A 24717-nucleotide genomic window follows, 5' to 3' on the forward strand; every position below is an offset into this window, starting at 1 on the left:
GGTTATTAATGGGTCATTAATTGGGTATCAGAAACCTTGATTTTCCCTAGTTCAAGTGGCTGCGGCTTATCCACTCACCTGAACAAATGTTATCAATATGGGGAGCTAAATCAAAAAGCCATTTGGTAGAACTTTATGCAGCACTCTGGCAATTAAATGCATGAGACATGCTGGACTCTGCTCTGACCGGGTCATTTTTCCGACAGATTAGAACCAGAACTGGCATTGCTGCGTCGCGGTACGTGCAGCACTGATAGGGCATCAACTGGGTAAATACGATACAAAGTATCATTGATCAATGCTGATCTGAAAGTTTCATAAAGACTGAATTTATCAATCGATGACCTGGAAACTATCAGTAAAGCCTACAAAGGCTTCTGTGCCTTTCTTCTGATAAGCAGAAGCTGATCGTGCAGAACGTGAGCTGCCATATACCCATTTGACAGACTTATCGCCCAACAGGCCATGGGAGGTGAGTATTGTGCCACCTCAGCCTTTCCCCATAGATGGTAGAATACATAAATGTAGTTGGCTCATGATGGCTATGAAGCAGCCACCGGGCCTTCTGAACAGATGGGATCACCGTGCCTCCATGGGTTACAACTGAGAATACCAATCTGGGACAAACTGCTGAGAAATAGGGCAAGCACACCCCAAAACTGGTGGTTATTCTCCCATAAGATATACCAAACCAGCAACGAAATTAAACTGTTTCACCACACTGGCTAACAAGAAGCAGTCTCCTTAGGCATTCCAGTGCTTGTATCACCACCAAAAACACTAGACTTAATGATGAGTGGTTATTTAAAACCAATTTAATCAAACAAAAGGGTTCTTCTGATCCCAAAGGACCAGCCACATACCCAGGTCAATATATAAATCAGATCTTGCCCACAAATCATGCTGTTGCCAATCCTTTAGTATCTAAAATCTAAAGGTTTATGTAGAAAAAGAAAAAGAAAGAAAGAAAGGTGAGAGTTAAAATTGGCAAAAGGAATCGAATACAAAGTTCTTGGATCAGGCTTGTAGCAGTGATGGAATAAACTGCTGGCTTGTTAAGTCTCTGGTTGCTTCCAAATCCTTGGAAGGTCCTCAGTCCCTTGGTTAGAATGTTCCCATTAGTATAAGTCCATAGTCCAGAGGTTTGAGCAGGAAAGAGGCAAAGTGGAGATGTCTCCAGGGCCTTTTATAGCTTCTGCCAAGTGAAGGGGAAACCCATTGTTCTAGTTTGTGGAAAATCACAGGTAATCAGATGGTGTTTGGAGTCACATGGGCAACTCACTTGTCCATGCATGATTTCACATAGCAGAAGCCATCCCATACTACAGTTAAGTCCATTATTTGTGGATAGGCATCTTCTGTGGTCCATTGTGAGTTAAGTGTTCTTTGATGGGCCATCCAACTTGAATAGCTCCTTCACAATGTGCTGGCTAAACACCTTGCAGGAGCAAACATTTGAAATACAGGTACATAGTTAATACTCATAACTTCAGATACAAAAATTATACATGCATACAAATAGCGTAATCGTATTCAGCAAATCATAACCTTTCCATAGACACCGTACTTGACATACTTTGGACAAATTTTGTTGCAATTATATAACAGTGGCAGCAACAATGATCTACATGGTCATATTTTAATCAGATAATGTCATGCAATATTGATAATTCCCTTTCTTACTTCCCCTACTCAATAGTTGGGCATGTTCCTATCGCACCCAACGGTCTTCCATGAATAATTTTTGGAGAGAAGAGGGTGATGTGACGAACTGGGACTGTTCTTACTGTGGTCTTTGAATGCTGAGTGGGGAGTGTTGGCTGGGAAGGCAGGGGAGTGTGTCTAGGATGGTCTGCATTGGGGGATGGGAGACTGGCCTTGAGGGAGGATACCTGAGCATGTAACATGAGAACCCAGGAAGGGGTTAGAGGCCAGGTGACACCTTTGCCCGGGAAACTGAACAAAGGCTGTGGGAGGGGACGCTGGGGAGAGTTTCAGAGCTGGCTGGTGGAATGGCTGGGAGGCAGACGGGGTTCTGGCCCCCCAAGGGGCTGTGGTGCCCTGGGACCCCAAGATGCACCTAACTGGGGGGGATCCTGTTGTCTGTGCCTGCAAGACCTGTCTTGGACTGTGTTCCTGTCGTCTAAATAAACCTTCTGCTTTACTGGCTGGCTGAGACTCATGGTGAATCGCAGGAAGCCGGGGGTGCAGGGCCTTGTGTCCCCCCACACTCCGTGACAGGTGACAACCACTGTAAATTACAGAAACTGAACCAATATCCTTCAGTTTCAGTAAAGCCTTTCAGGTATCATTGTTTAGTGGCTTGAGCATAGGAAAGGGAGCCAGGAACCTTGTGACAGATACTGGCATTGCATTGATAACAAATATTATCAATATGGGGAGCTAAATCAAAAAGCCATTTGGTAGAACTTTATGCAGCGCTCTGGCAATTAAATGCATGAGACATGCTGGACTCTGCTCTGACCGGGTCATTTTTCCGACAGATTAGAACCAGAACTGGCATTGCTGCGTCGCGGTACGTGCAGCACTGATAGGGCATCAACTGGGTAAATACGATACAAAGTATCACTGATCAATGCTGATCTGAAAGTTTCATAAAGACTGAATTTAGCCATCGATGAATGTACCACATTGTATTCAATTTATGAATGGTTGATGTCTGATTGTGTTTTACTTCATGGGGGCGAGTAACCTTTTTTAGCTCCTCTTCCAGGAGCTAAAAACACTGGGAGGTGATTAAGGTAAATCACTGAGACTAAACAACTCTAGAGAGGGATCAGTTCTCATACACTGGCTCAAGATGGGTTTTCCACAGACTAGGAGACAAATAAAGGGCTTTTTCTGTAAAAAGATTAGCTTGAACTGACTCGGGGCCTTCTTTCTGATCCAGCAAACAGACAGGACCTTCTGTCCACGGGTTGGGGCAACCCTGGGGAAGGGTTGGAAGGACTTTGATCTCCAGAAGACTGATGGGTGACCTCTGGTAAGCTTTTAGCATATAGGAACTTTTATTGGGTTTTTATATTTTCTCTATAATGGTTTTACCTTAAGAATGAATGTGCTTGCTTGGAAAGGGCTGTGTGATGACACTCGGAGAGAAAGCAAAGCATAGGTGCTGGTCTCTAGGCAGCCTGATGTGCCGGGGATATCACAGCGTAAGGCAGAGAGCAATACAGCCTTAAACCCCCCGGAATAAGTAAGGAATGGGACAAGAGACAGGTGATGGCTGGAGACCTGATTGGGAGTTCCTGGAGTGGACCATGCAGGTGCAGTTACTCTGAAACTGTGAGACCTGGCTCTGATATTGATTCTCTTCTGTGACCACAGACAGGGCCGGCTTTAGCAAGTGCGGGGCCCAATTCCTGGGGCTTGTACTCACCGGGCGGCGCTCCCAGTCTTTGGCGGCACTTTGGATTGCCGGCCAGGGGAGGGGGGCCGCGGGGCTTGCCGTGCTCCAGCTGGGGTAGCGGGGCCGTGGGGCTTGCTGCTCTCCGGACGGGGGAGCGGGGCCGGGGTTTCTGGCCGGGGTGGTGGGGCTGCCGCGCTCCGTCTGGAGCTCCAGCCAGGAGAGCGGGGCCGTGGGCTTGCTGCGCTCCAGCCAGCGCTCTGGCCAGGGGAGCAGGGCTTGCCACGCTCCGGTCGGCGCTCTGGCCAGGGGAGCTGGGCCGCCGAAGACCCTGGAGCAGACCGCCACCGGGTTGAGTAAAAAAAATTTTAAAGGCGCCTAAGGCGCGGGCCCCAATTCCGAGGAATCGGGTGAATCGGCCTAAAGCCAGCCCTGGCCACAGACAAGATATTTCCCCTCTCAGCCTTGTAAAATGGGGAGAACACGCTCTAACTTTGCCAGAAGTCTGTGAATTGCTTAGTGACTGTAAAGCTCACTGAAAATAAAACAAAATGTTACTGAAGTGCTAATTAACTGATATTAAGAAGACTATCCCAGAACAATGATGCAAAAAGAATTAAAGCCAAATGCTTCCAATGATGCCGCTTCCGAGTTTGTTCCTGAAAACAGTGCCAACAGGCCAAACGATATTGTACAAGAACAGCACAATCTACCCCATCTGAGAAAAGCAGGAGCTGTCCATCAAGACATTTATAAGTTTGGTGGGTTTCAGAGTAGCAGCCGTGTTAGTCTGTATCCGCAAAAAGAACGGGAGTACTTGTGGCACCTTAGAGACTAACAAATTTATTAGAGCATAAGCTTTTGTGGACTACAGCCCACTTCTTCGGATGCATATAGAGTGGAATAAATATTGAGGAGATATATATACACACACATACAGAGAGCATGAACAGGTGGGAGTTGTCTTACCAACTCTGAGAGGCCAATTAAGTAAGAGAAAAAAACCTTTTGAAGTGATAATCAAGATAGCCCAGTACAGACAGTTTGATAAGAAGTGTGAGAATACTTACACGGGGAGATAGATTCAATGTTTGTAATGGCTCAGCCATTCCCAGTCCTTATTCAATCCTGAGTTGATTGTGTCTAGTTTGCATATCAATTCCAGCTCAGCAGTCTCTCGTTGGAGTCTGTTTTTGAAGTTTTTCTGTTGTAAGATAGCCACCCGCAGGTCTGTCATTGAATGGCTGTTGTAAGATAGCCACCCGCAGGTCTGTCATTGAATGGCTGTTGTAAGATAGCCACCCGCAGGTCTGTCATTGAATGGCTGTTGTAAGATAGCCACCCGCAGGTCTGTCATTGAATGGCCAGACAGGTTAAAGTGTTCTCCCACTGGTTTTTGAGTATTATGATTCCTGATGTCAGATTTGTGTCCATTAATTCTTTTGCGTAGAGACCAGTTTGGCCAATGTACATGGCAGAGGGGCAGTTATTATTTGCATAGCATCAACTACAGGCGAGGCACTTGTACCACTTCATTTAGCCATTCCCTTTATTGGCACTTTAGGGAACAAGAAAATCACATCTAAAGAGAGCTGAGGTAACTGAGGAGTCCCGGCAGAAACGAGGGAAGGTAGAAGGGTGTGAGAAAGAGGGAGGGACAGGCACAATTGGACAGGAAGAGGGACTCATGGAGAAACAGAGAAGAGAGAGTTTGACAGGTGGGTTGGAAATTGTTAGACAGTGGGAAGTTCTTGCATGTCTCAGAAATTCCTGGAGATTTTATTTAGTTCAGCAGTTCTTACAGTATCACACCCAGTTCCACTAGGGGAAAGTCTCATGCCCTTGTGTGGACATAGGGTGACCAGATAGCAAGTGTGAAAAGTTGAGACACTTTTTTTGGTGGGGTGGATATAGTTGCATATATAAGACAAAGCCCCTAATGTCGGGATGTCTGGTCACCCTATGTGGATGTGACAGAACATATCTTTTGAAGGCAGGGAATGGAGTGTAAAGATGCCACTAAAAGACATCATGTTCCTCCTAGGATTAACCCCCCCTAGTGGCCTCAGGCTGCACAAGCATAAATCATGAGTTCTATCTCTTGGCGTGGCTGGCTGTACAAGTGCTGGCAAAGTCCAAAGAGGACAGAAGCCTTGGGTCTCCGCAGCCATAGGAATGGGTTTACACAGGGCTTGAAGCACGTGCAGGGCATCTTCCAGAACATTCAAGAGACAGCCCCTGCCCTGAGGTGCTCACAGTCGGGCATCGGCAAAATTGCATGGCTGGTTATGCAGGGTGGCAACCAGGGTACAGGAGAGTTCAGAGCACCCTGATCCATGCGCAGGCAGGAGGCTATCACTGCCCCTTTGGCAGGGACTGGTTCTTCCCAAATGCACCCCAGGGTCACATGAATAAAAGTGATTGGCACTTCACTGAGCGGGGGTAATATTTGCTGCAGCAGGTCCCACATATGCTGGATGGGGGGTCGGCTCATGTTTCTCCTGTCTTGGGAGGGGATACCTCACCCATCCCCATGCCAAGGGAGGGGTCTGCCTTGCTCTCACCCTTTCTCCTCCTGCATAGGATGTGGGGGTGGGGGAGCAAGGCCGTCCTTGGCTATATTCCCCCACCCCCCCGTCTGGTTTACCCCTCTTCCTGCTGAGACCACATCCTGCCTCACCACTACCACCCCCACCCCACAGCTGGGGAAGGGCCTGGCTCACCTTCCTGGGAGGGAGGCAGGGGGGGGTGGCTCAGCCCCAGCTCCTGCTTCATACCTGAGGAGGGGCCTGCCTCACCTTTCCTCCTACTCCCGCCCTCTCTGTGTGTGGGGGCTGGACTCACCCCCAGGTCTAGGCCTCCGCTCCCTGCCCAGGGACAGACCTAGACCCTAGTTACCCTCCCAACTCTCACTTCCGCCTATCGTCACGTGTTCCACCTGCACGGAAGCACGTCCGCCTATAGTCACGTGTGAGTCGTCGGGGAGGCCCCGCCTTTTCGGAGGTTCCTGCCAATCAGCTCTCGGGCCTGCCCATCGCTCCGCTCCCCTCTTCCGCCGCCGCCAGTCCAGCCGCGCGATAACCTTTGCCCTTTGTCCCTTAGTGATGACCTTAGCGCCGTTGCCAAGATGGCGCTGTCCAGGCTGGGCTGTGGCCGGGGCGGTCTGCATGGGGGGCTCCTGGGCGTAGGGCCCGTAACCGTCCCCGCCAACTGCCTGCGCCGGGTCCTGCGCGTCCCCGAGCCGGTCCCCGCCTGGAGGGCGCTGAGGTGCGTGCGGCTACCGGGTGTCGGGGGGGGGGCGCGGGCCGCAACCTCCCGCTGCCGTTAGTCCCTCCTCACGCGCCCCCGCCCCCCCGTGACAGGAGCTGTGGCCGTTGGCCCCTCCCCCCGGTGACAGGAGCCGTGGCCGTTGGCCCCTCCCCCCCCCGGTACCCACTGTGGCCGTTGACCCCTCCCCCCCGGTGACAGGAGCCGTGGCCGTTGGCCCCTCCCCCCCCCGGTACCCACTGTGGCCGTTGGCCCCTCCCCCCCGGTGCTAGCTGCATCCGTTGGCCTTTCCCCCTCCTCCTGCCGGTCTCCATGGTGACAGCTCAGCCGTGCCCCCTGCTTCTTGGTGCCAGCCGGGCCCATGGGCCCTTCCCCCTCTGCACCCAGCCCCCCCTGTGCCACCCATGCCCATTGGTCCCTTCCCCCTCTGTGCCCCCTGCCAGCCGGGCCCATTGGTCCCTTCCCCCTCTGCACCCAGCCCCCCCGTGCCACCCATGCCCATTGGTCCCTTCCCCCTCTGTGCCCCCTGCCAGCCGGGCCCATTGGTCCCTTCCCCCTCTGCACCCAGTCCCCCCCCCGTGCCACCCATGCCCATTGGTCCCTTCCCCCTCTGTGCCCCCTGCCAGCCGGGCCCATTGGTCCCTTCCCCCTCTGCACCCAGCCCCCCCCCGTGCCACCCATGCCCATTGGTCCCTTCCCCCTCTGTGCCCCCTGCCAGCCGGGCCAGTTAGTTCCTTCCCCCTCTTTTTCCCTGCATACCTCCTAGTGCCAACTGTGCCTATTGACCATTCCTCCTCTGTTGCCCAGCCCCCCCCATGCCAGCTGTGCCCACTGGCTCCTTCCTCCTCTGTGCTGACAGCCCCCCCCCCCGGTCAGCTCAGCTATACCTGTGGTAGCAGATCCTTGTTGCCAGGTCAGCTGTGCTCCTGCCTTTTCACACCAGCTGTGTCTGTTTCCCCGGAGGTTGGCTTGTGGTGGGAGGGGAGGGTTTGGCAGCTGATATTGTCTGAATCTTTGCATGTCAGGTTTTTTTCCAGGTGGTTTGGAAGTGACTTTGCCTCTTGCTTGGATGCCTCTCCCTGCTGCTGGATGCTCATTAGCTAGCTCAGGGCTACTTTGTGGGGATGGGCACCTCAGCCAACTCATCTGGGAGCTACGGAAGCTTCATGAGACCCTTTTGTAACATGATCTCCTTAGGAGACTATTTAGTTTCCATCTCAGACACAATGGATCTGACTCTTCTCTCACTCGCTCACACTAGTGTAAATCGGAAGAATCTGATTATTTCTATTGGCCCTGCAGAGGCCAAGACCGCTACAAAAAAGAGTTGGACTCCATTCTGGCTCTGGCATCAGTAACGGAATTGTTAACGAAGATGTGATTATTGGGCTAAATTCTGCCCTCAGGTACACAAATTTAACAAGACAGAATCTGAAGGCAGTTCTGGTGCATCTGAGAATGGAATTTGGCCTGCAGAATCTTTGTTACTGGCACACTTCAAAAATGAAAGTCCTGTAGAGTTTTGTCCCAACTTCCTCATTGTGAGTGGTGGGTTCCCCCCCCTCACAGCTACTCAGGCTTTGCCTCAAATCTAATCACTTCAGCTCAAGCCCTACATCCCTATAGGGCGTTGCTGGTTGGCTGGAGTACATGTACTTCCTTCTTTACAGCCTCATGGTGCAGGGTATGGAAAAATCACTTGGTTCCTATAAGATTTTTCTGCAAGTTGCTCTTTGTTGCAGGCACCCAGCATGCTGCCTCTCTACAAAGACAAACCCCAAAGCCCTCCTTGCTGCTGTCATATCACAATTCAAATATGCCAATGGGAAATACGAGAGCTTTTTGGAAAGGACATTCCCCCGCTTCTATGTATTGTATTCAACTTTTATGAAAGGTAGGTTTTGAGTGGGAGAACTGGTTTCTTTTACTGATTATAGAAAAGGCAGGCTCAATAATTTTAGCCTATTTTTTGTTGGCTAAAGGGATGCTGTAAAACTAAAAATCACTTATTTTTTTCTGTGTCTTATGAATAATCCTCAGATTTTTGCACATGAAAGAATTTTTAGGGTGGGATTTTCAAAGCCAATTTTTCAAGTCTCTTAAGCAATCGACAGAGTCTCAGCCTTAACATAGCATTTACTTATCACTTATGGTGGGTCTTGGTTTTTTTTGCATTGCATTTCATTCAGCTTGGACAATGAAAATAGACTAGCTGGGTTCAGGCTGTTCGGGTAATTAACACTGTGCAGACAAATGTTTAAAAAAATGTGAAAAACTTCTTAAAACCATGAAAACGTTTCTATTAAGCTCTGTAAAATCTTTTCTCACAAAACCTAAATTTTGTGTCTGAACTGCCAGACAATGTTGCTTTGAAAACTGCTATTTGTTCTTAACCTTGTAGCAATAATATCCAAGGGAGAGCCAGTGACCGGAAGTTGAAGCTAGACAAATTCAGATGGGTAATAAGGCACACTTTTTTTAACAGTGAGGGTAATTAACCATTGGAACAATTTACAGAGGGTTGTGGTAGATTCAGCAAAACATCCAATCTTGATTTAAAAATTGCTGGTGAAAGATGTGCTCTAGTTTAAACAGGAGTTAATTCAAGGAAATCCTATGGCTTGTGTTATACAAGATGATCACAATAGTCTCCTTCTGGGCTTATCTATGATATGTTGTTTGTAAGGCTTGATCGGCTTACTGGGACTAGATATTAACTGTGAGATTTAAAGACCTCTTGTATATCCAAGTCAGAGGTGATAAGGAGCCCGCCCCCTTGAAAAAAGATCCAGTTTTAGTCACCCCATCACTAAAAGGATAAAGCAGAAATAGAAGGGTTCAGTGATGGATAACAAAAGTGACAATTCCATATGGGGAAGAGTAAAAAGGTTCAGATTACTTAGAGAGCAGACAGATAAAAGCTGACATAATAGACAGATATAAGATAACTTTGGTAGGCTTATTTATTCTCCATACAAGACCAAGGGATCAGCCTCTGTACCTGAAAAGCAACAGATTTAAAAGTAATACTTTGAATGCCATTGCAAAATGCATAATTCACTCCTATAAGTCATTGCCATAATAGACTAAGGCCACAACTTAGTAGGATTCCGAAAAAAGAAGTCAACCTTTATATAATATATGGAGATATACCTATCTCATAGAACTGGAAGGGACCCTGGAAGGTCATCAAGTCTAGCCCCCTGCCTTCACTAGCAGGACCAAGTACTGATTTTTTGCCCCAGATCCCTAAGTGGCCTCCTCAAGGATTGAGCTCACAACCCTGGGTTTAGCAGGCCAATGGTCGAACCACTGAGCTATCCCTCCCCCATTTGGATAGATAATGAATACCTACTGATCTAGGATGAGTGTACAGGGTGGGCTTTTCAAAGGGACGAAGGGACATAGATTCTTCGTCATTTTTGAAAAATCTTGCCCGTAAGGGATATTAGCCCTCATGTTTTAGAACAGAGGAAGAAACTTCTTCGATGCATAAATCCTTAATGCAGAAGTGTCCACTCTGTGGGTTTTATACCTTCCTCTGAAACATCTGTCCCCAGCCGACTCAGGAACAGGAGACCAGATTGGATAGACCATTGGTTTGATCTGCTCTGGCATTTTCTGTTTTGATTTGAAGTCTAAATATTGTGTGTACTGAGGAAGCAGGTCATCGTGTATAACTGCTCTCCCTCCACACACACACACACCCCTCCAAAAAATCCTGTAATACAGCCTGATGGGTTACTCCAGTCTGCAGCCGGTGCTACTAAAGGTTTTGGTTCAGTCAGGTAAACTGCTCTCGCATTCTGCACATGGCTGCAACAGTTGGAAGAGCTGCTGACATTTTGATGGCTTGGGTTAGATTCTACATTTTCCAGCCTCTATTCTTGTTTCAGTCTGACTCTTCTATTCTCTGAATAACTGTGTGTGGAGCACAGCCTATAGGAGACAATATACAACGCATCAAGTTGTGTTGTATTGCACTCCGCTGCTCAGTAGCCAAACTAAATACGGATGTAAGGGATTGCGAAGGACATTGTCAAGGGATCTCTGGGGCAAGGCACAGCTCCAGGCCTGAAGGTAACATCTGTATTCTGTACAGGATGTCAGACCTTGTTTTCGGAAGCAAAAGAAATAAGAAGAATAAAGTTAAACATGTCTCTTAAAAAGATCGATTTTCATCAGCTTCCATACAGGGAGATGGAAAGACTAAGACAGGTGAGAGCCACCTTTCAGGTTCCTGTTTCTTACTCTGGTATCTGTAAGTTGCACTGAATTTCTCAGAAACAATCAAGCATTTTACTACCCTGTCCCACGCAACTGGCAACCTTGTTTAGTGACTTACACCTCTTGTGGTTCCATGACAGAGAGAATGCCCTGCTTTTAGAGAGTGGATCTGCTCTTGTGACTGAGTAGAATCTCTATTCTTTCTGTGAAGGGAGGGTCAAGATACACACTTTAACCCCCCCGCCCCCAATATCATGGTGGCTTTACGAAGTTGGGTACTTAACCCAAGGCAGCCTGGTAGTTTGCTCTGGCCTATAATGTTCCTGCCACTTACGGAGCATTTCTTATTGAGAGCAGGGTTCGAATGCTGCTGGCCGATCTGAGACAGTCTATCGATCAGTTTTCAGCTGCATTGCTGTAACTTGCTATCAGGTCATAACTGTATTGTTTTAATTTTTGGTCAGTTTCGCAGGGACCTGATCAAGGCCATTCCTATTGGGCTTCTCTCTCTTCCACCTTTTGCCAACTACTTGATCTTTTTGCTGATGTAAGTATGTCCTTTACCGAGCCTTTAAAACGTTGTTGAACATCCTGTTGCCAAGTCCTTACCCTGAACAGTCGCCATGCAGAGGCTCAGATGGTAACTGAAGCGATTAGTCAGCGGAGCTGATCTTTCTCTTTGGGCTCCTTTCTTCTCTTGTCTCTCAGCTGACACTTGTACTATTCCTGGCTGTCTGATGAGAGGGTTTGCTACAGAACAGCTGTCTTTGTTCCTCTGGAGACTTTTTTTTGCAGCAGTTAAAGCTATACTCATATTCATGAAAAATGATGTTTCTGAGCCTGATTTTTTTCCCCTGATGTAGTTTTTCAGTTGTCTAAATTGAGTAAGCGCAAGTGGGAAGAATCATTAACTACTTGTTTGTCTGCAGACGACTCATCACCTAGACATCGTGAACTAGATGGAATCTGAATGTTTTGTATCTGAACTGATTTCTGCCTTCTGTATAGCTGAAACGTTCCCATTTCTGAACTAACCACTGTAAAAATCCAGTGCCTTGGATCTCTCACTACATTAGTGCATGTTCTGGGCCCCCTTGTAGCAAAAAAGAAATCCAGATGAACAAACCAAACAGCATTGAGTTTGTCTGGGGAGATTTCTGCTGCATTCTAGGTACCTCCCCACACCATTAGTTCCTTCTTTCTAACCCTAAGAACAGTGCAAACTCTATTGGCGTTTACATGGTGCTCATCTCTGTAGCATCTGAGTATGTCGTCAGTAAACAGTCCAGTGGACACTAGACTGTAAAAGTGGCCTCCTCACACGTGTCCATACCATCTGACTTCTTTCCTAACTACCCCACCCAGATAAGTGATCCAGTTCCCTTCCCAGATGCTACCCTCCACCCCTAAGCACCTGGAATGCCCCTCCTGCTATCTAACCCTCCCAGCTCCTTGCACAGTCCTGGCTAGACTATGTTGTGCTCTGTGGGTTAAAAGATACAGCGAAATGACTGACAGATTATTTATCTGGTATCTTATGGAGCTCCCAGATCTGGACAGAAGGAACTGGGAATCAAGCCCCGGTTTGCCACATCAGAAGCAGAGCAGTAACCCTGGGGCAGGTCCCAGAACACTCCCAGCGTGTCTCCGGTTTGACAGGGCAAGGCACAATTGCTAGGCCACCAGCCTGGCCTGTGACTGCCAAGTGTTGGATTTTGTGTATCTGCAGTGTCCCTGCTTGTGAAGCTCAGTGAGTCACCTCTGGGTGACCTTTTCTTTCCAAGGTACTTGTTCCCAAGGCAACTGTTGATACGCCACTTCTGGACCCCGAAGCAGCAGTTTGAGTTTCTGAACATTTATCATGGTATGCGGAGAGAGGTGTACCCAGAAATCATTGATGGCTTAGAGCAGGTGACTCGTTTTGTAGCTGATCAGCAGCTCCGAGACCAGATGCAAGAGCTCTGCACCAAGGTAAGTAACACAGGGCCTCTTTGCCCCCATGGGGACGCCTCCTCTGGAACACCATAGGGTCAGCTGCGTCTCATCATTCGCTTATAGCCTTGCTGGCTGCTGGGTTAACCTGGTTGGCACATGGGATCAAATTGTGCCTTGAACCACACTCTGTGTAACCCCACTGGGGTCAGTGGAGGATTTGGCCCGTAGTTTTGGAGGGATTTTTACGTCTGAAACATTGAGTTTGTCTGCTAGAATAGGAGTCCCATCCAGTGGGTTTAGGATTCTGACTCTGATGGGGATCGAGCCTACGTTTGTGGGTCATCCTAAGTCCCAAGTCCTTTTCAAGAAGGACTGGCCCCTCATTTCTTGCCCTCCAAGCTTCCTTGGCTTCATTTGCTGTCCATGGGCAGACAAATCCCCCTGAATTTTCATTGCTCTAACCCCACGAAAATGAAACCGTCTAGATCTGTTCCGCCCGAGGCAGTTACAGAGATGAATCCGCAGGTCCTTAAGAGGCAGAAAGGCTGCCCTTGTGCTAATAGGTAGGTAGGAACCCCGTTTGGGAGGTGGAAGAAGTGAAACCCTCTTACGACAAGCAGAAAAGTGCCCAGGTTGCATTGGCTTGGAGAGAAACCCCCAGGTGTGGTCACCCAGAGTAGCTGGTCCAAAGCAATTCAATGGAGACCATCCAAGCAGAGAGGCATTTCTGCTTTGCCGTAGGCTGAGAGTAATATGGCAGCACACAGCATGCCAATGCCACCATTAGAAATGCTGAGAGAACAAGGTCAGCGACTTACCCTTTGGGCACAGATGGATTTCCAGGGGTCCTGCTAAGTCGTCAGTAGCTGGGGTCAGACGAAACTTCCCATGGACAGATGAATCATGAGCAAAAAAATCTTTGGCTCTCCAAGGTGCAGAGCGGTTCCCATCCAGAGGTGGCGAAACTCCTGGCCGTGAGAAGCTTGTTTGCAGGACATCCCCTGGGCCTGCAAAGGCTGCGCATTTGGCAAGTGGTAAGTGCCTCTCCCCGCAGAGGCTGTCTGTGCTGGTGGTTGAGGAGATAGCTGGAATTGTACATACAGCTGAGCACAGAGGATGGAGGCAGCTTGTTGGACTCTGAATTGTCACAAAGTAGCCAGCTGCTGTTTCACGACGCCCTCTGCCCACTGCTTGCTGAAGGCCTTCTCAGCACTGCTGTGAGGCTGAAAGGCTTGGTCAAGGGAGATGCTCTTAGCCAAGGCTAACCTCACCTCTGTCTGAACCCGTCAGGGACGATCATCGCCAATAACTCAGCCTGGATTAGATCCCAGGGTTCTCTGAGCTTGCCCATATTGCCTCCTTGGTGAGGCAGAAGGCTGTTCCACACTCCTTGAATCTTTCCTTGAGACGTCACAGATTTTCCTTGCCCTGCTTTTCACTCCCTGCCACAGAAAGCCTTGAGCCGGGTCCTGTTCCTGACTCCTCACTTGCCGATCATCTTCCTGAGATACCGGCTGCGGAGCCATGTGTTGGAGCTACAGCATCTGGACCGAGCCATGCTGAAGCTGGGAGTGAGCAAACTATCTGAAGAAGAAGTGAAAATGGTAAGACTGAGTCCCCTTTCACCTTGTGCCGGCTAGCTTAAAAAAAATCTGAGACTCCCAGAATCCTGCTAGGGAGAACTAGATACTGCTGGTTTTTTTTCCCCCCCCTCTCACTCGTTAGCAAAAAGCCTTGTGTGACAGCGTCTCTGAGGTGGAATATGACTTGCTGTGTTATGAACCGGTCACTGTTTCTCCTGTTCTGTCTACGTCAAAGAAATACTATTCTGCCGATAACTTGGGGCTTGATCCTGCACTCAGACAAAATGCCCGTTGAAGTCAAGCAAGGATTGCAGGGTCAGGCCCTGTTTGTTCTGTTGCTTAGCCAGTGCTGGGTCACTGAGTTTAAATCGCTCAGCTCTAGAGATGCGCCACGAGCCAAGAAGAAATGCACGAATCAGTGGGTTTCCCTGCTTGAAGTGTATGTATGGGGGAGGCTAGTTATGCCATGCTTGGGCCCCACAGATAAGCCTTCCTCAGCAGAGGGAGTGGGCAGGGACTGGAGGTGAGGGGCGGGCTTATACATGTTTCCCTTGAGGGGGAAGCATCTCCTGTGCCATCTCGTGTGTGAAGCAACTGCACTAGAGAAACTACATGGTGTTTTGGTCCATTTAAAGCTGGATTTATCCAAATGCCCCCAAAAAGTAACTGAGCCAGAGAATTAAGCCTATTTCTTCCCATCAGAAATAAACCATATGCGTTGTGAATACGCTTCCAAGCAGGGAGTCAGGCTTCAGAAGAGATTTAGTGTACAAGGGACATGGGAGTAACACCAGTGTATTGCCTCTGAAATTGACTAGTGCTCTGAATACACTTCAAAGGGGTCTAGAGTTGCAGGCCTTCCTGCTCAAGAGATTGCCTTAATGTAAATGTTTGAGCTTCACTTCCAGCAGAATAGAGGGAGTATAAAGCAGGCACTGGGGGAATCCTTCTAGTGGAGGGCCAGAGCAGAGCTGGATTACGTGGCCCTGTGCTATTCCTGCCCCTCACTCTCCAGTGTAGGGGCATGCTGGGGGTAGAAGGGAAGCAGATGGAGTACTCTGGAGATTCTAGGCTGTGGAGCAGCCATGGGGCTGCTCTAACTTACATGGGGGACCAGGGCAGCCCATGGTTTAAAGCCACTTTTGTCCCCTCTTTCCTGGGCTGCACTTCGTGGGAGTCTCAGTCCAGATTCTGGCCACTTGCATCCAGTGATACCCACTGAAATGAAAGCTCATCTGTCTGCACGCGCCTGCCGTGACACTTGCTTTTCTCTCCTGTGGTCGTTAGGCTTGTTATATCCGTGGCCTGAACTCCACCCACCTCAGCCCATCCGAATGCCAAAACTGGCTGAAGCAATGGGTGCAGCTCTCCTGTGAGCTGAAAGGTAAGACTGGTAGAGCGCAGCAAGCTGGCCTTTCTTTGGCTGGTTGTCTGTCTTCCCGTAGGGCTGCCCTCAAGCAAGGCACCCGAGAGCGTGAAAATCAAAGCTGCAGTTCCGTGCCACACAGGCTTATACATTTCAAAACAAATGGAGATTCGGGGCTTTCTGAATGGCAGCCCTCCAGGTGCCCACAATAGGGTGGGGTGGGCATAATGGGTCCAAACCTCAGCTCTGAATTCCTAGGTTCCCTGCAGCCACAGGTTCACATTCCGCATTTGGAGGTGGATAAGCGGAGTTCTGAGCCAGTTACTTCTAGGTGAGACCTTGAACCGAGTTCTGGCTGGTCTGTTTGGGTCTTGAGCACGGCGTCCTTCCGTAAGGTTATGGTCTTGGGACCCCAGTGAAATCCTTGGGCTTGAGAGAGAGTTCACGCTGCAGGACCCTCAGAGGCAGATCGTAGTATTGCAATCCTGGCAGTGTTGAGTGCAGGTACATGGGGAAGAGGAACAGACGTTCAAAGAAGAGTTTCTCAGTATATGAAGAGACAAAAACATTTGAACTGCTTCAGCTGGGTCAGGCCAGTGCATTAGCTGCAGCTTCTGGGGGTATTTGGCCGTGATGTGTGCTAGGGAGGCTGAGCGGTGATGGAGCACGTGGCCGAAAGCACTGCAGTCTCTAACCTAAAAACCCGGCAGTCTAAATGGAGTATGTTCTGAGGCTGTCTCCCTGGGGGAACTGCATCCCCCACTGTTAATGGGTTAGGCTCAGCCCACTTGGTACAGCTTCTAACCTCTCACTTTCTCTTCTCACAACTAGCTGGAGAGGAGCTGGCCTCTGCCCTGGCTTCCAAGAGCGAGATTGATATTTCCCCTCCCCCAGGCCTGTCCCAAATGTCACTGGTGGCTTTAGTTAAAATACTAAATTCTGACACATGACTGCTGGACAGAGATACTCTCCTGCCTCATCTGAGGAAGGGAGAGGATCTCAACCCATGAAATCTGTGCGAACAAATGAACAGCTTTTCTTCCGGAATCATTTGATTCTTGCTGGCCCCTGATCGGTATCCTGCAGGTGGAGTTTGCCAATCCCAGTTACCTGCTGCCAACTCCTCCCTCACAACCTGTCAGGTTTCTGGGGAGCAGAGCTGGAATTTTAAAGCCTCGAGGAACGAGGCAAAGGGTTTAGGACTCTGTAGCATGGTGACACTGAGCTTCTCTTCAGGGCGAAACGGAGCTACCGTGTCCAAAGGGGCTTGGCCAAGCTGTCTGGCATCTGGCACGATGGCCACTCAAAGAATGGCACAGAAAAGCGTAACATGAGTGCGGGCAGCTGGTCTTGCTGCAGATTTACAGGGCAAACTGTGGAGTCCCTGGCATAAATCTGTGGCCCAGATGCCATGGTGGAGGCTGCAGTTCTCTCCTGGGGCTAGCGTTTCCCTTTAGACGGGCCAGTGCAGCTGTAGGGAACTCTTGCTTTTGTCAAACACGCTGCTGCTTTCTTCCCAGCAAGCCTCCAGCACTGTTCTAAATGTGTGGGATGGGGGCAAGGATTGTCCTGGCTGCGGGTTGGTGATCACTGCAGTGTGTAGGTGTTACCCCTGCCTCTTAAGAGGATTTGATGCAAGAGCCAACTAGGGATTTGTCCCAGCCCAGACAGTGCTGGTGAAACAGGAGGCTGACCTTCCAGCCCCTGCATTGTTCATGGATGTAGTAGGGTTCATTACACAACAGGTGTACAGCCTAGAGCCGCATGTCAGGAAAACTTGTATTCAGACCTTCTTGATGGTGCTGTGGCTAGAGAGGGACAGAGCACCTGGCACAGGGGCCTGGGTGAAATGTGAGCCTACGCTGCTGCGTTCCACCACTGCCAGTCTGTCAGCCATCCAGTGAGCCCTAGCGGTAAAGCAAGGATAAAATGGCTGGGTACTTTAGCTGGCACCTGCTACCGTTTCCTCTCATCTCTGGAAATGCCTTCTGCTAGGGACAGGGGGTGCCTGCACGCTCAAGCTGGGGCCTCCCGAGAGCTGGCTCTGGAGGGGTCCGATAAACGTGACTCTGTGTTTTCAGATGTGGAGGTCTCGCTCCTGGCGCATAGCATGGTCTTACTGTCCACCAACTACCTCGGGGCCAAGGAGTGACGGCACAGGCACCGACGTCAACCTCTTTCCAGTGCTGGTGGTCGCAGCAGGGTAGTTTTTTTGGCTCGCATTGCAGGACGAGGGCTGGACTTTAGTGAGAAACACCTTGCTTTTTGCCTGCTGATCTAGCTCTAAACAGTGCAGCATCGAAGAGTAAAACCCTTCCTCAGCCCTGCCAGAGCGGAGTGCTGCAAGCATATTTACCTTAGCCACACCGTCAAGTCCCCAGAGCAAGAACCTGCTGTGGCTCCTCCTCCCTGGGTGGTAGATTCCATGGTTTTTGAATGTGTAAGATTGGCCCTTGCTGGGGGTGGGACCGACCCTGCAATTCTGAGCCACAGACTCCCATGCTCTGCCCTGTCATTTTCCAAGTGAGACCACGCTGGGACACAGCCAGGAGCCCGGGCTGTGCCATTATAGCCTCGAACGGTGGCACTTTAAATGTAATCCTGTCCAGCAGAGAGCGCTACTCTTCCCCTGGGAGGCTCCCACTGGTAACGTAGAGCAGTGGGCATTACCTAGCTCGCTTCCTTGTTGCTCCAGGACCTGTGACGAGACACCAGGCCGGAGCAGTGCTCTTTGTTGTTGTTCCTGTTAAGTTGTTATGACTTTATTTACTGTGTTGTTTTAGGAATAAGGTGACTTTTACTAGGAGGGGCTGTGGGTGGAGCACCCTAGTTGCCAGGGGCTTTATAAGTGACCTTGCCCCTTTGGCCAGTGATATGCCTTAATGTTGAGGATCCCTGTGTTTGTTCAGTTGTCTTTTTAGTTCACAGCAGCGCCCTGTTAATGCTTAAATTGTGACTGTTCTTCTCTGCCCTAGCTGACTGCTGGAAAGAGGCAGGCCAGGTCACCACTTTCAAACTTGGCCACTCAGTCAGTTAGCCTGATTTTCAGTTTCCGAGCCTCTACTGATTTCAGGGGAAGCTGCAGGAGCTGTGGGCGCTGAGCCCCTCTGAGGCTCAGACCACTTTGTATAGATGCCCCACTCTGAAAATGCTGGCCTAGAGCCTACTGCCATAGAAATAAATGCTAAACAGCACTTTCCTGTTAACGGCAATGAAGCGATTTAAAGTTCTGCCTAATCAGTTTTTAGACTTGAACTTTCTGCTCAGTGAGAGGATTTGGGAGCCAGAAGTTTGGTCAACTGGAGCTCCACCGCTGTGCACCTGAATGGCTCGTGGCAGAGGCGGCACGTTGAGTTTAAGGGATTTTTTAAAAAGTTACTTATAACTAGTGTCGTAAGTTATTTATGGCAGTAAAAATGCATGAAATGTCAGTCTTAAATCTGTGGTACCCTTACATAAATATTCCATTAAAGACAACAGCTAAGGAAAGGTCTCTGGTGCATTTTTACAATTCGAGTCTGTGTGAGGTGTCCAATTAGTCTCCCAGCACCTGTAACTCTGATTAAGAGAGGTGGGAGTGGAGCCCTGCGCTCAGCTTTTAAAGCAGCATGACGACATGTCGAGGATGACCCATAGGATGTCGACCCATAGGAGCAAGCGAGCTGTTAAAGCCCCACTACTCTATTTTTCATAGACCATGTCCCATTAATAAACCAGAGGATATTAAGCTGCAGTCTGAGTAAACAGCCTTTGTTTGTCTAGCTGGAAATATTAGCAGGCCTTCAGCATAGACAGAGACCACACGGCGATTCCTAGAGGTGTGCAATGGTTACTTCACTTCTCTAATCTGCTTGAATTAGGGTCAAACAGGCCTCAGCAGGAGTCCCTACCCAGTGACTCGGGGGTAGCCTCACCCCAACTAGCTTAAACCATATGCTTTTATCCCCTTTGAGATGAGAACACAAGGCCCAGGATGCAAGTTTGAGCATTTATTTATTTTTACACTTAAATATTCTCTTTAAATACAGCATTATCACAATGAAAAGAACCTAAAAGGTCAAAAAAAAAAAAATGCAGAGGACCTGACAAGCTTTGGATTCACATTGAAAATTCCACCTGGATACAGGGTGTGAAAGGAGACGGAAGTCACTATTTCAATAGGAAGAGGAGCAGGGGCTAGAACCAAAATGTCTCAGAACGGGACCAGGCAACAGCTCAATAGCACCAGAAGTGAGATGGGCTGTTGGGTTTACTACACGGCTAACAAAAGAGGAGACAGTGCGGTACCAGCATTAGTGTCACAAAGTGTGTGTGAGGAAGGGGGGAGGGAAAAGGCCAAAATGCATGTTCATGTTACCTCTGTAAAAATAGATTAAATCCTATTAGTTCTTTGCTTAGTGTGAGAGCCCCCATCCTAACTGCTGCCCTAGGATTCTTCTGTAATTTCATTTAAAGCAGTCCAGCCTCTGGTCATTTTGTGTATTTCCACATCACCAGAAGGCCCCAGCCTAGATTCAGTTGCTTCTCTAGCAGCGAAGGGCTTGGATGCAAATCAAGAAGGGAACTTTAGTATCAAAGATTTTACCTATTAAATGTCACCAGGCAGAACCACTCACTTTCTTTCCCTCGCAGAGGAGAGCTGCCCTGTTTCTCACAGGAGCAGACGGCATGCCCAAAGCCCTTACAGATACATGGAGGAGTCAGTCTGGCAAATGGCCAATCCACAGTTATTCAACACCTGATCCACACACACAGCCAGGTCAGCTAACTGTGTGAAGTGAAGGGAGTTGTCCTACTGGCCCAGGTGACGATTATTCCATGGGGGATTTTGGGGGTGGGCGGGAGAGAGCTTTTGTCTTTACCTGTGGGTTCAACTACCCCCTTCCTACTCACTGGCAGCACCATCTTGGAATGTTGGGGGGGGGGGGGGGGGGAGAAGAGAATTCTCCCTGCTAAATGCTTCAAAGGGATCTGCTAGGAAAGATGTGAACCGTTAATTCCAGTCTCAAGTGCACGTTCTGCTGGTTACAGTTCGGCCAAGGGATGAAGCTTAAAGCGCTCAGTAGCGTAAGAAGCTCCGCTGCTGTCCTACTGCACAAATGACTTTTAAAGCCTTCGTGTCTTGCTGTCCCCGAGGAAGGGGACTGGCGGTGGAATTAAGGCAACAAAAACGGGGGGAGGGCGTTTGGGCTGTCTACAGGAGCTGCCCAGCTGTGGCAGCACCAAGTGCAAGATTCAGCAGCCTGTTTAGGGACCCACTTTTGAAAGGACAGCTGCCCTGGGGGTGGGCCAGACAGCCCCACCTTTTCTACAGCACCCAACTTTATAGCTCAGAGTGTGGAATTTGGAAATAGAGAATTTAGTGATTTCATTTGTGCCTCCCCCCCCTGTAACAAACCAGGGAGAGAAGAAACATCAGCACCTGCACCAGTGTGAGCTGTTCTTGTCCATTTCTCACAGTCATGGTGATGGGGTTGTGGTCATAGCCCCAGCAGGCAGGCGATGGGGCTGCGTGGTTGATGTTTAAGGAGACATGGACACTGAGGCCAGAGGAGGTTCACAGTCTAAACCATAGAGGAAAAGCTAGTTTGCTGAACACAACCTTCACTTCTAACTGCTCACTGTGCCAGGACAGGCAGCCAGTAGATCTTAAATACCAGTCACCAAAACCCAGTGGGCTCACGAGCCCTGTTTACCCTAGAGATCCAGCAAGGTGTTAACATGTAGTCAACCCACCATCGACTACTTCGTATCCTTCCAGCACAAATAAGGGCTGTAGCTACTTACTATGGGAGGGGAAACAAGAATCTTAAGAAATCTGTAATGGAAGAGAGTGAAATGGACGAGATTGTTGCGGCAGCCTAGCAGGCTCCACGCGTCTGAAAGAGACGGGAAAGGTATTTCTGCTCTCCGCAGAAGTTTAGTGCTGCAGTCGTGCTGGGTCCTGGCCCTTTAGAAAGTACAGTGCAGAGAAATACAACTGGGTCCTGGCTGTGTTCTCCTTGGGCCAGGAGACTGAGGGGACTCGGGAAGGGGTCTGTACCAGCTTTTTATCACAGAAGGAAAGATGCCTGTGAGGTTAGGGAGAAAAGTGCTTTCGCTACCTGCCTGGAAGGCAGGGTTGATGGGCTGTTGGGACAGAAATTGTGGCAGTTTTGAGAAGATTGAGTCTTTCCCCCTGAGTCGGGGGGAAATGCTGTGGCTTATTAGAATGATGATTATGTGCCTCCCTGCACCAGACTGGGATGCAAGCCCAGAGCACAGCACCTTCTCTGCCACCAACATATTGCACCTTTGCAATCTCTGCTGAATTCACAGACAGTCCTAGCAGGGAAAGGGCCAGTTTCTTCCAAGGACTGAAATAGCTGCTGCCCACCCAGTCACCCAAGGCTGCAATTCCATTGCATGCAAACCTCTCGCCCTCCAGTTTAGACTGAGCCAGGACAGAGGGTTGCTATTAAGTGACTGGGTGGCAGGAAGTTTTTTGTAGGTGAGCGTGTGGATCATGTTCTTGGTCCTCCCCCTCCCCACTCCACTTCCTGTGCAATTAAAACAGAAAACATTGACATGATTAGGAAACAGGTGGCATCCCCCCTCCCCCACATCTCCACCAGGTTACCAGTCTTTACCATCCAACATTCAGACTTCCACAGAGAAGATCAAGTCCATTGGAGTAGCCCAGGTCCAAAGAGGGAGCTCCCAGAAGGGTTTGCCACAGCCCAGCACAGGGACTGTAGTGTCAGTTACAGGCAATGGGTCACAGAATGGCCCAGTAAACATTCAGCACGTTTAAAAAAAAAAAAAAAGACTGGATTCCATCAAGCCCATAACGGGCAGGTGATGCAGTGCTGGGAGGCAGTAAGGGGGGGCCAGGACAAAGCTACTGATGAGCAGGAGACTCTAAGCTGGGTGCTGGTTTATAAAATGGTCGCATGCCGAAAGAGGAAACGTAACCAGTCGTGGAGGATGACTGATCCAGAGAAAGCCGTCTCTTCGGGTCAGGGTAAGGGTGGCAGCTACCGGGGGGAGCGCGGAGAGCCCAGGCTGTTCCGCTGCTGGGGTGGGGTTCAGACAGGTGGTTCCAAGGGCAAGTGCTGAAGCAAACGGCCCGGTAGGAATGTTGTCAGTTTCACCTGGGAGGAGAAGCAGGATGAAGACTCTGCCACACAAACACGTTCGAGATCACGGGGGGGGGGGACGGGGGACGCAACCACGGAAAGGCGTCCCTGCTGCCCCACAGGCCAAGTCCGGTGCTCGAAGGGGAGGAACAAGAGGCAGTTTCGCACTATTGCTTATAGGAGACAGACACAGATTCACATAGGATGGTCCCTGTGGGGGCAGGGAGGAGACACCCAGTTCCATAAATGGGAGGGAGCTCAGCTGAGCCTTCCTCATCTGGCACGTGGCAGCACCTCCAGGGTTAGACGTGATGCCCCACCCTCTCTGAAGAGGGAGCCTCAAGAGACTGCCACAAGCGCTTGGTTGCATTGGTTTTCTTTTAAATCATATATACAAAGCAGCCCGGCTCCCACCCCCCGATACCAATTAAATAATCCTCAGCGGCCACTGCCACTCGATAAAATATCTGTCAATAAATAGACATCAGAGAAAGCTCCCGGCAGGGTCAGGGGCTGGGTCACACGGCCAGGGCGGGCCCCAGGGAGCGCTCCTCCGGGGAAGGCAGCTCACACACTCTCTCCGGGGCCTGCTCCGGTCCAGACGAAGGAGCGTTTGTACGGAACGGGGGAGCTGCGGCTGCCCTGCAGCTCTCGTGGGGCGGGGAGGGCTCCAGAGACAAGGTGGCTACTTTCCCCATCTCCGTCTTGCTCGGGGCCATGGCTCTGCTGCACGGCACCAGCGAGGCCACGGGGACGGAGAAGACGCTCAGATCCTTCTCATTCGTGTAAGGAGAGGGCATCTCTGACTCCTCCGTGCCACTCTCTCCCTTCACCCCCAGCATGGACCTTTGGTCCACCTGGTAGTACACCACCGGCCCATTGTTCAAGTAGGACTGGTCGCCCACAGCCGAGGCTGCCTGCTCGGTGCTGTCTGCGAAGCACAGGACAGACGAGCCCGGAGGGAGCTGGGCTTGAATGAGGATAGGCGTGGGTAGGCCTGGGCACAGCCCCTCAGGCACGGCCAGAGGCTCCTCAAGGATGCACACTCCTAAGCTCTCTATGTTGGCGCCACTGGAGTCTTCCTCAGCCTTCAGCCTCTCCAGCTCCTCCGCCGTCTGCAGGTGCATGACGGCTGTCTCGTTCTCCGCCATGAACTCCTGGAAGTCTTGCGTCTCTGAGGGCTGCGTTCCCAGCCAGTCGTTGCCGGAGCCATGGAGAGACTCCTCCTCCAGGGCCTGGGGCCGGTTCACCTGCCGCTTGTTCTCCAGCTCCAGCTTCATGATGGTGTGGAGATAGTGAGTCCGCACCCGGATGGGATTAAATTCTATTCGCCCGGCCATGTTCCCGCAGCCGTCCCTGGAGCAGCCACATGGGAAGGACATGCGATCCACCTGGGAGTAAAGGGAAGGGCAGTGAGACTGTAGCTAACAACAGGGGACATGGCCTGGCATGAGCACCTCTCCGGGCTCAGACCTCAGCTAAGGGAAACATGCACAGGGTTGTCTGCCACCGCACCACAACAAACCATTAACTAGCCCACAAGTGCAGCCCTCGCCCCCCCGTTAACCCTGCCAGAACCCCTGAGGCTAATGCCTGGTCCTTCCCGGAGCTCCACATCTCCAGCCAAACCCCTGCAGCATCTGCCTGCCTCTTCCCACCTGAGCACGTGGCTAAGTGGGGCTGGCAGGTGACGGGGGGGGTGAGGGCACATTGCTGTGGGATCAGTGGACAATGGCCAGGGAATGCACTGCTCCCCCTGCACCAAGCCAAGGACAGTGTGGCTAGCCAGGAACCTCCCCCCCTCCCCCCCCCGGGGTGTCTCACCATCATGGGAACAACCAGGGATTCAAATGG

The 24717-nt window shown here is 50.3% G+C and overlaps 2 protein-coding genes and 1 long non-coding RNA gene across 6 annotated transcripts in view; 1 reads left to right on the plus strand and 2 right to left on the minus strand.

Annotated features, from left to right (window-relative positions):
* Positions 1-1240: 1240 nt before the first annotated feature.
* On the minus strand, positions 1241-4553 carry LOC135977201 (uncharacterized). Its single transcript, XR_010594521.1, has 2 exons — positions 4438-4553; positions 1241-1438 (listed from the first exon to the last, which is right to left on the minus strand). It is a non-coding gene; the product is annotated as an uncharacterized LOC135977201 (long non-coding RNA).
* A 1790-nt stretch (positions 4554-6343) lies between these two features.
* LETMD1 (LETM1 domain containing 1) lies at positions 6344-19234 on the plus strand. 2 transcript variants are annotated; one of them, XM_005297231.5, is made up of 9 exons: positions 6344-6634; positions 8377-8528; positions 10737-10852; positions 11326-11408; positions 12646-12832; positions 13729-13830; positions 14248-14400; positions 15667-15763; positions 17827-19234. In XM_005297231.5, the coding sequence occupies exons 1-9, from the start codon at positions 6495-6497 to the stop codon at positions 17895-17897; spliced, it is 1101 nt and encodes a 366-aa protein (XP_005297288.2). In that variant the 5' UTR covers positions 6344-6494; the 3' UTR covers positions 17898-19234. The 2 variants fall into 2 exon arrangements, with proteins under 2 accessions (XP_005297288.2, XP_042701824.2); XM_042845890.2 differs by lacking the exons at positions 8377-8528; positions 10737-10852; positions 11326-11408 and having other exon boundaries at positions 6364-6634.
* A 487-nt stretch (positions 19235-19721) lies between these two features.
* The window catches only part of CSRNP2 (cysteine and serine rich nuclear protein 2), a 33286-nt gene continuing 28290 nt past the window's right edge, over positions 19722-24717 (minus strand). For all 3 annotated transcript variants that reach the window (XM_065576545.1, XM_065576546.1, XM_065576544.1), the window contains exon 5: positions 19722-24254. In XM_065576545.1, coding sequence (XP_065432617.1) covers positions 23382-24254 — 873 coding nt within the window. In that variant the 3' untranslated portion in view covers positions 19722-23381. The remainder of the gene's footprint in view (positions 24255-24717) is intronic.

Source organism: Chrysemys picta, chromosome 22 (assembly GCF_011386835.1).
Source record: "Chrysemys picta bellii isolate R12L10 chromosome 22, ASM1138683v2, whole genome shotgun sequence".
Taxonomy (NCBI): domain Eukaryota; kingdom Metazoa; phylum Chordata; order Testudines; family Emydidae; genus Chrysemys; species Chrysemys picta.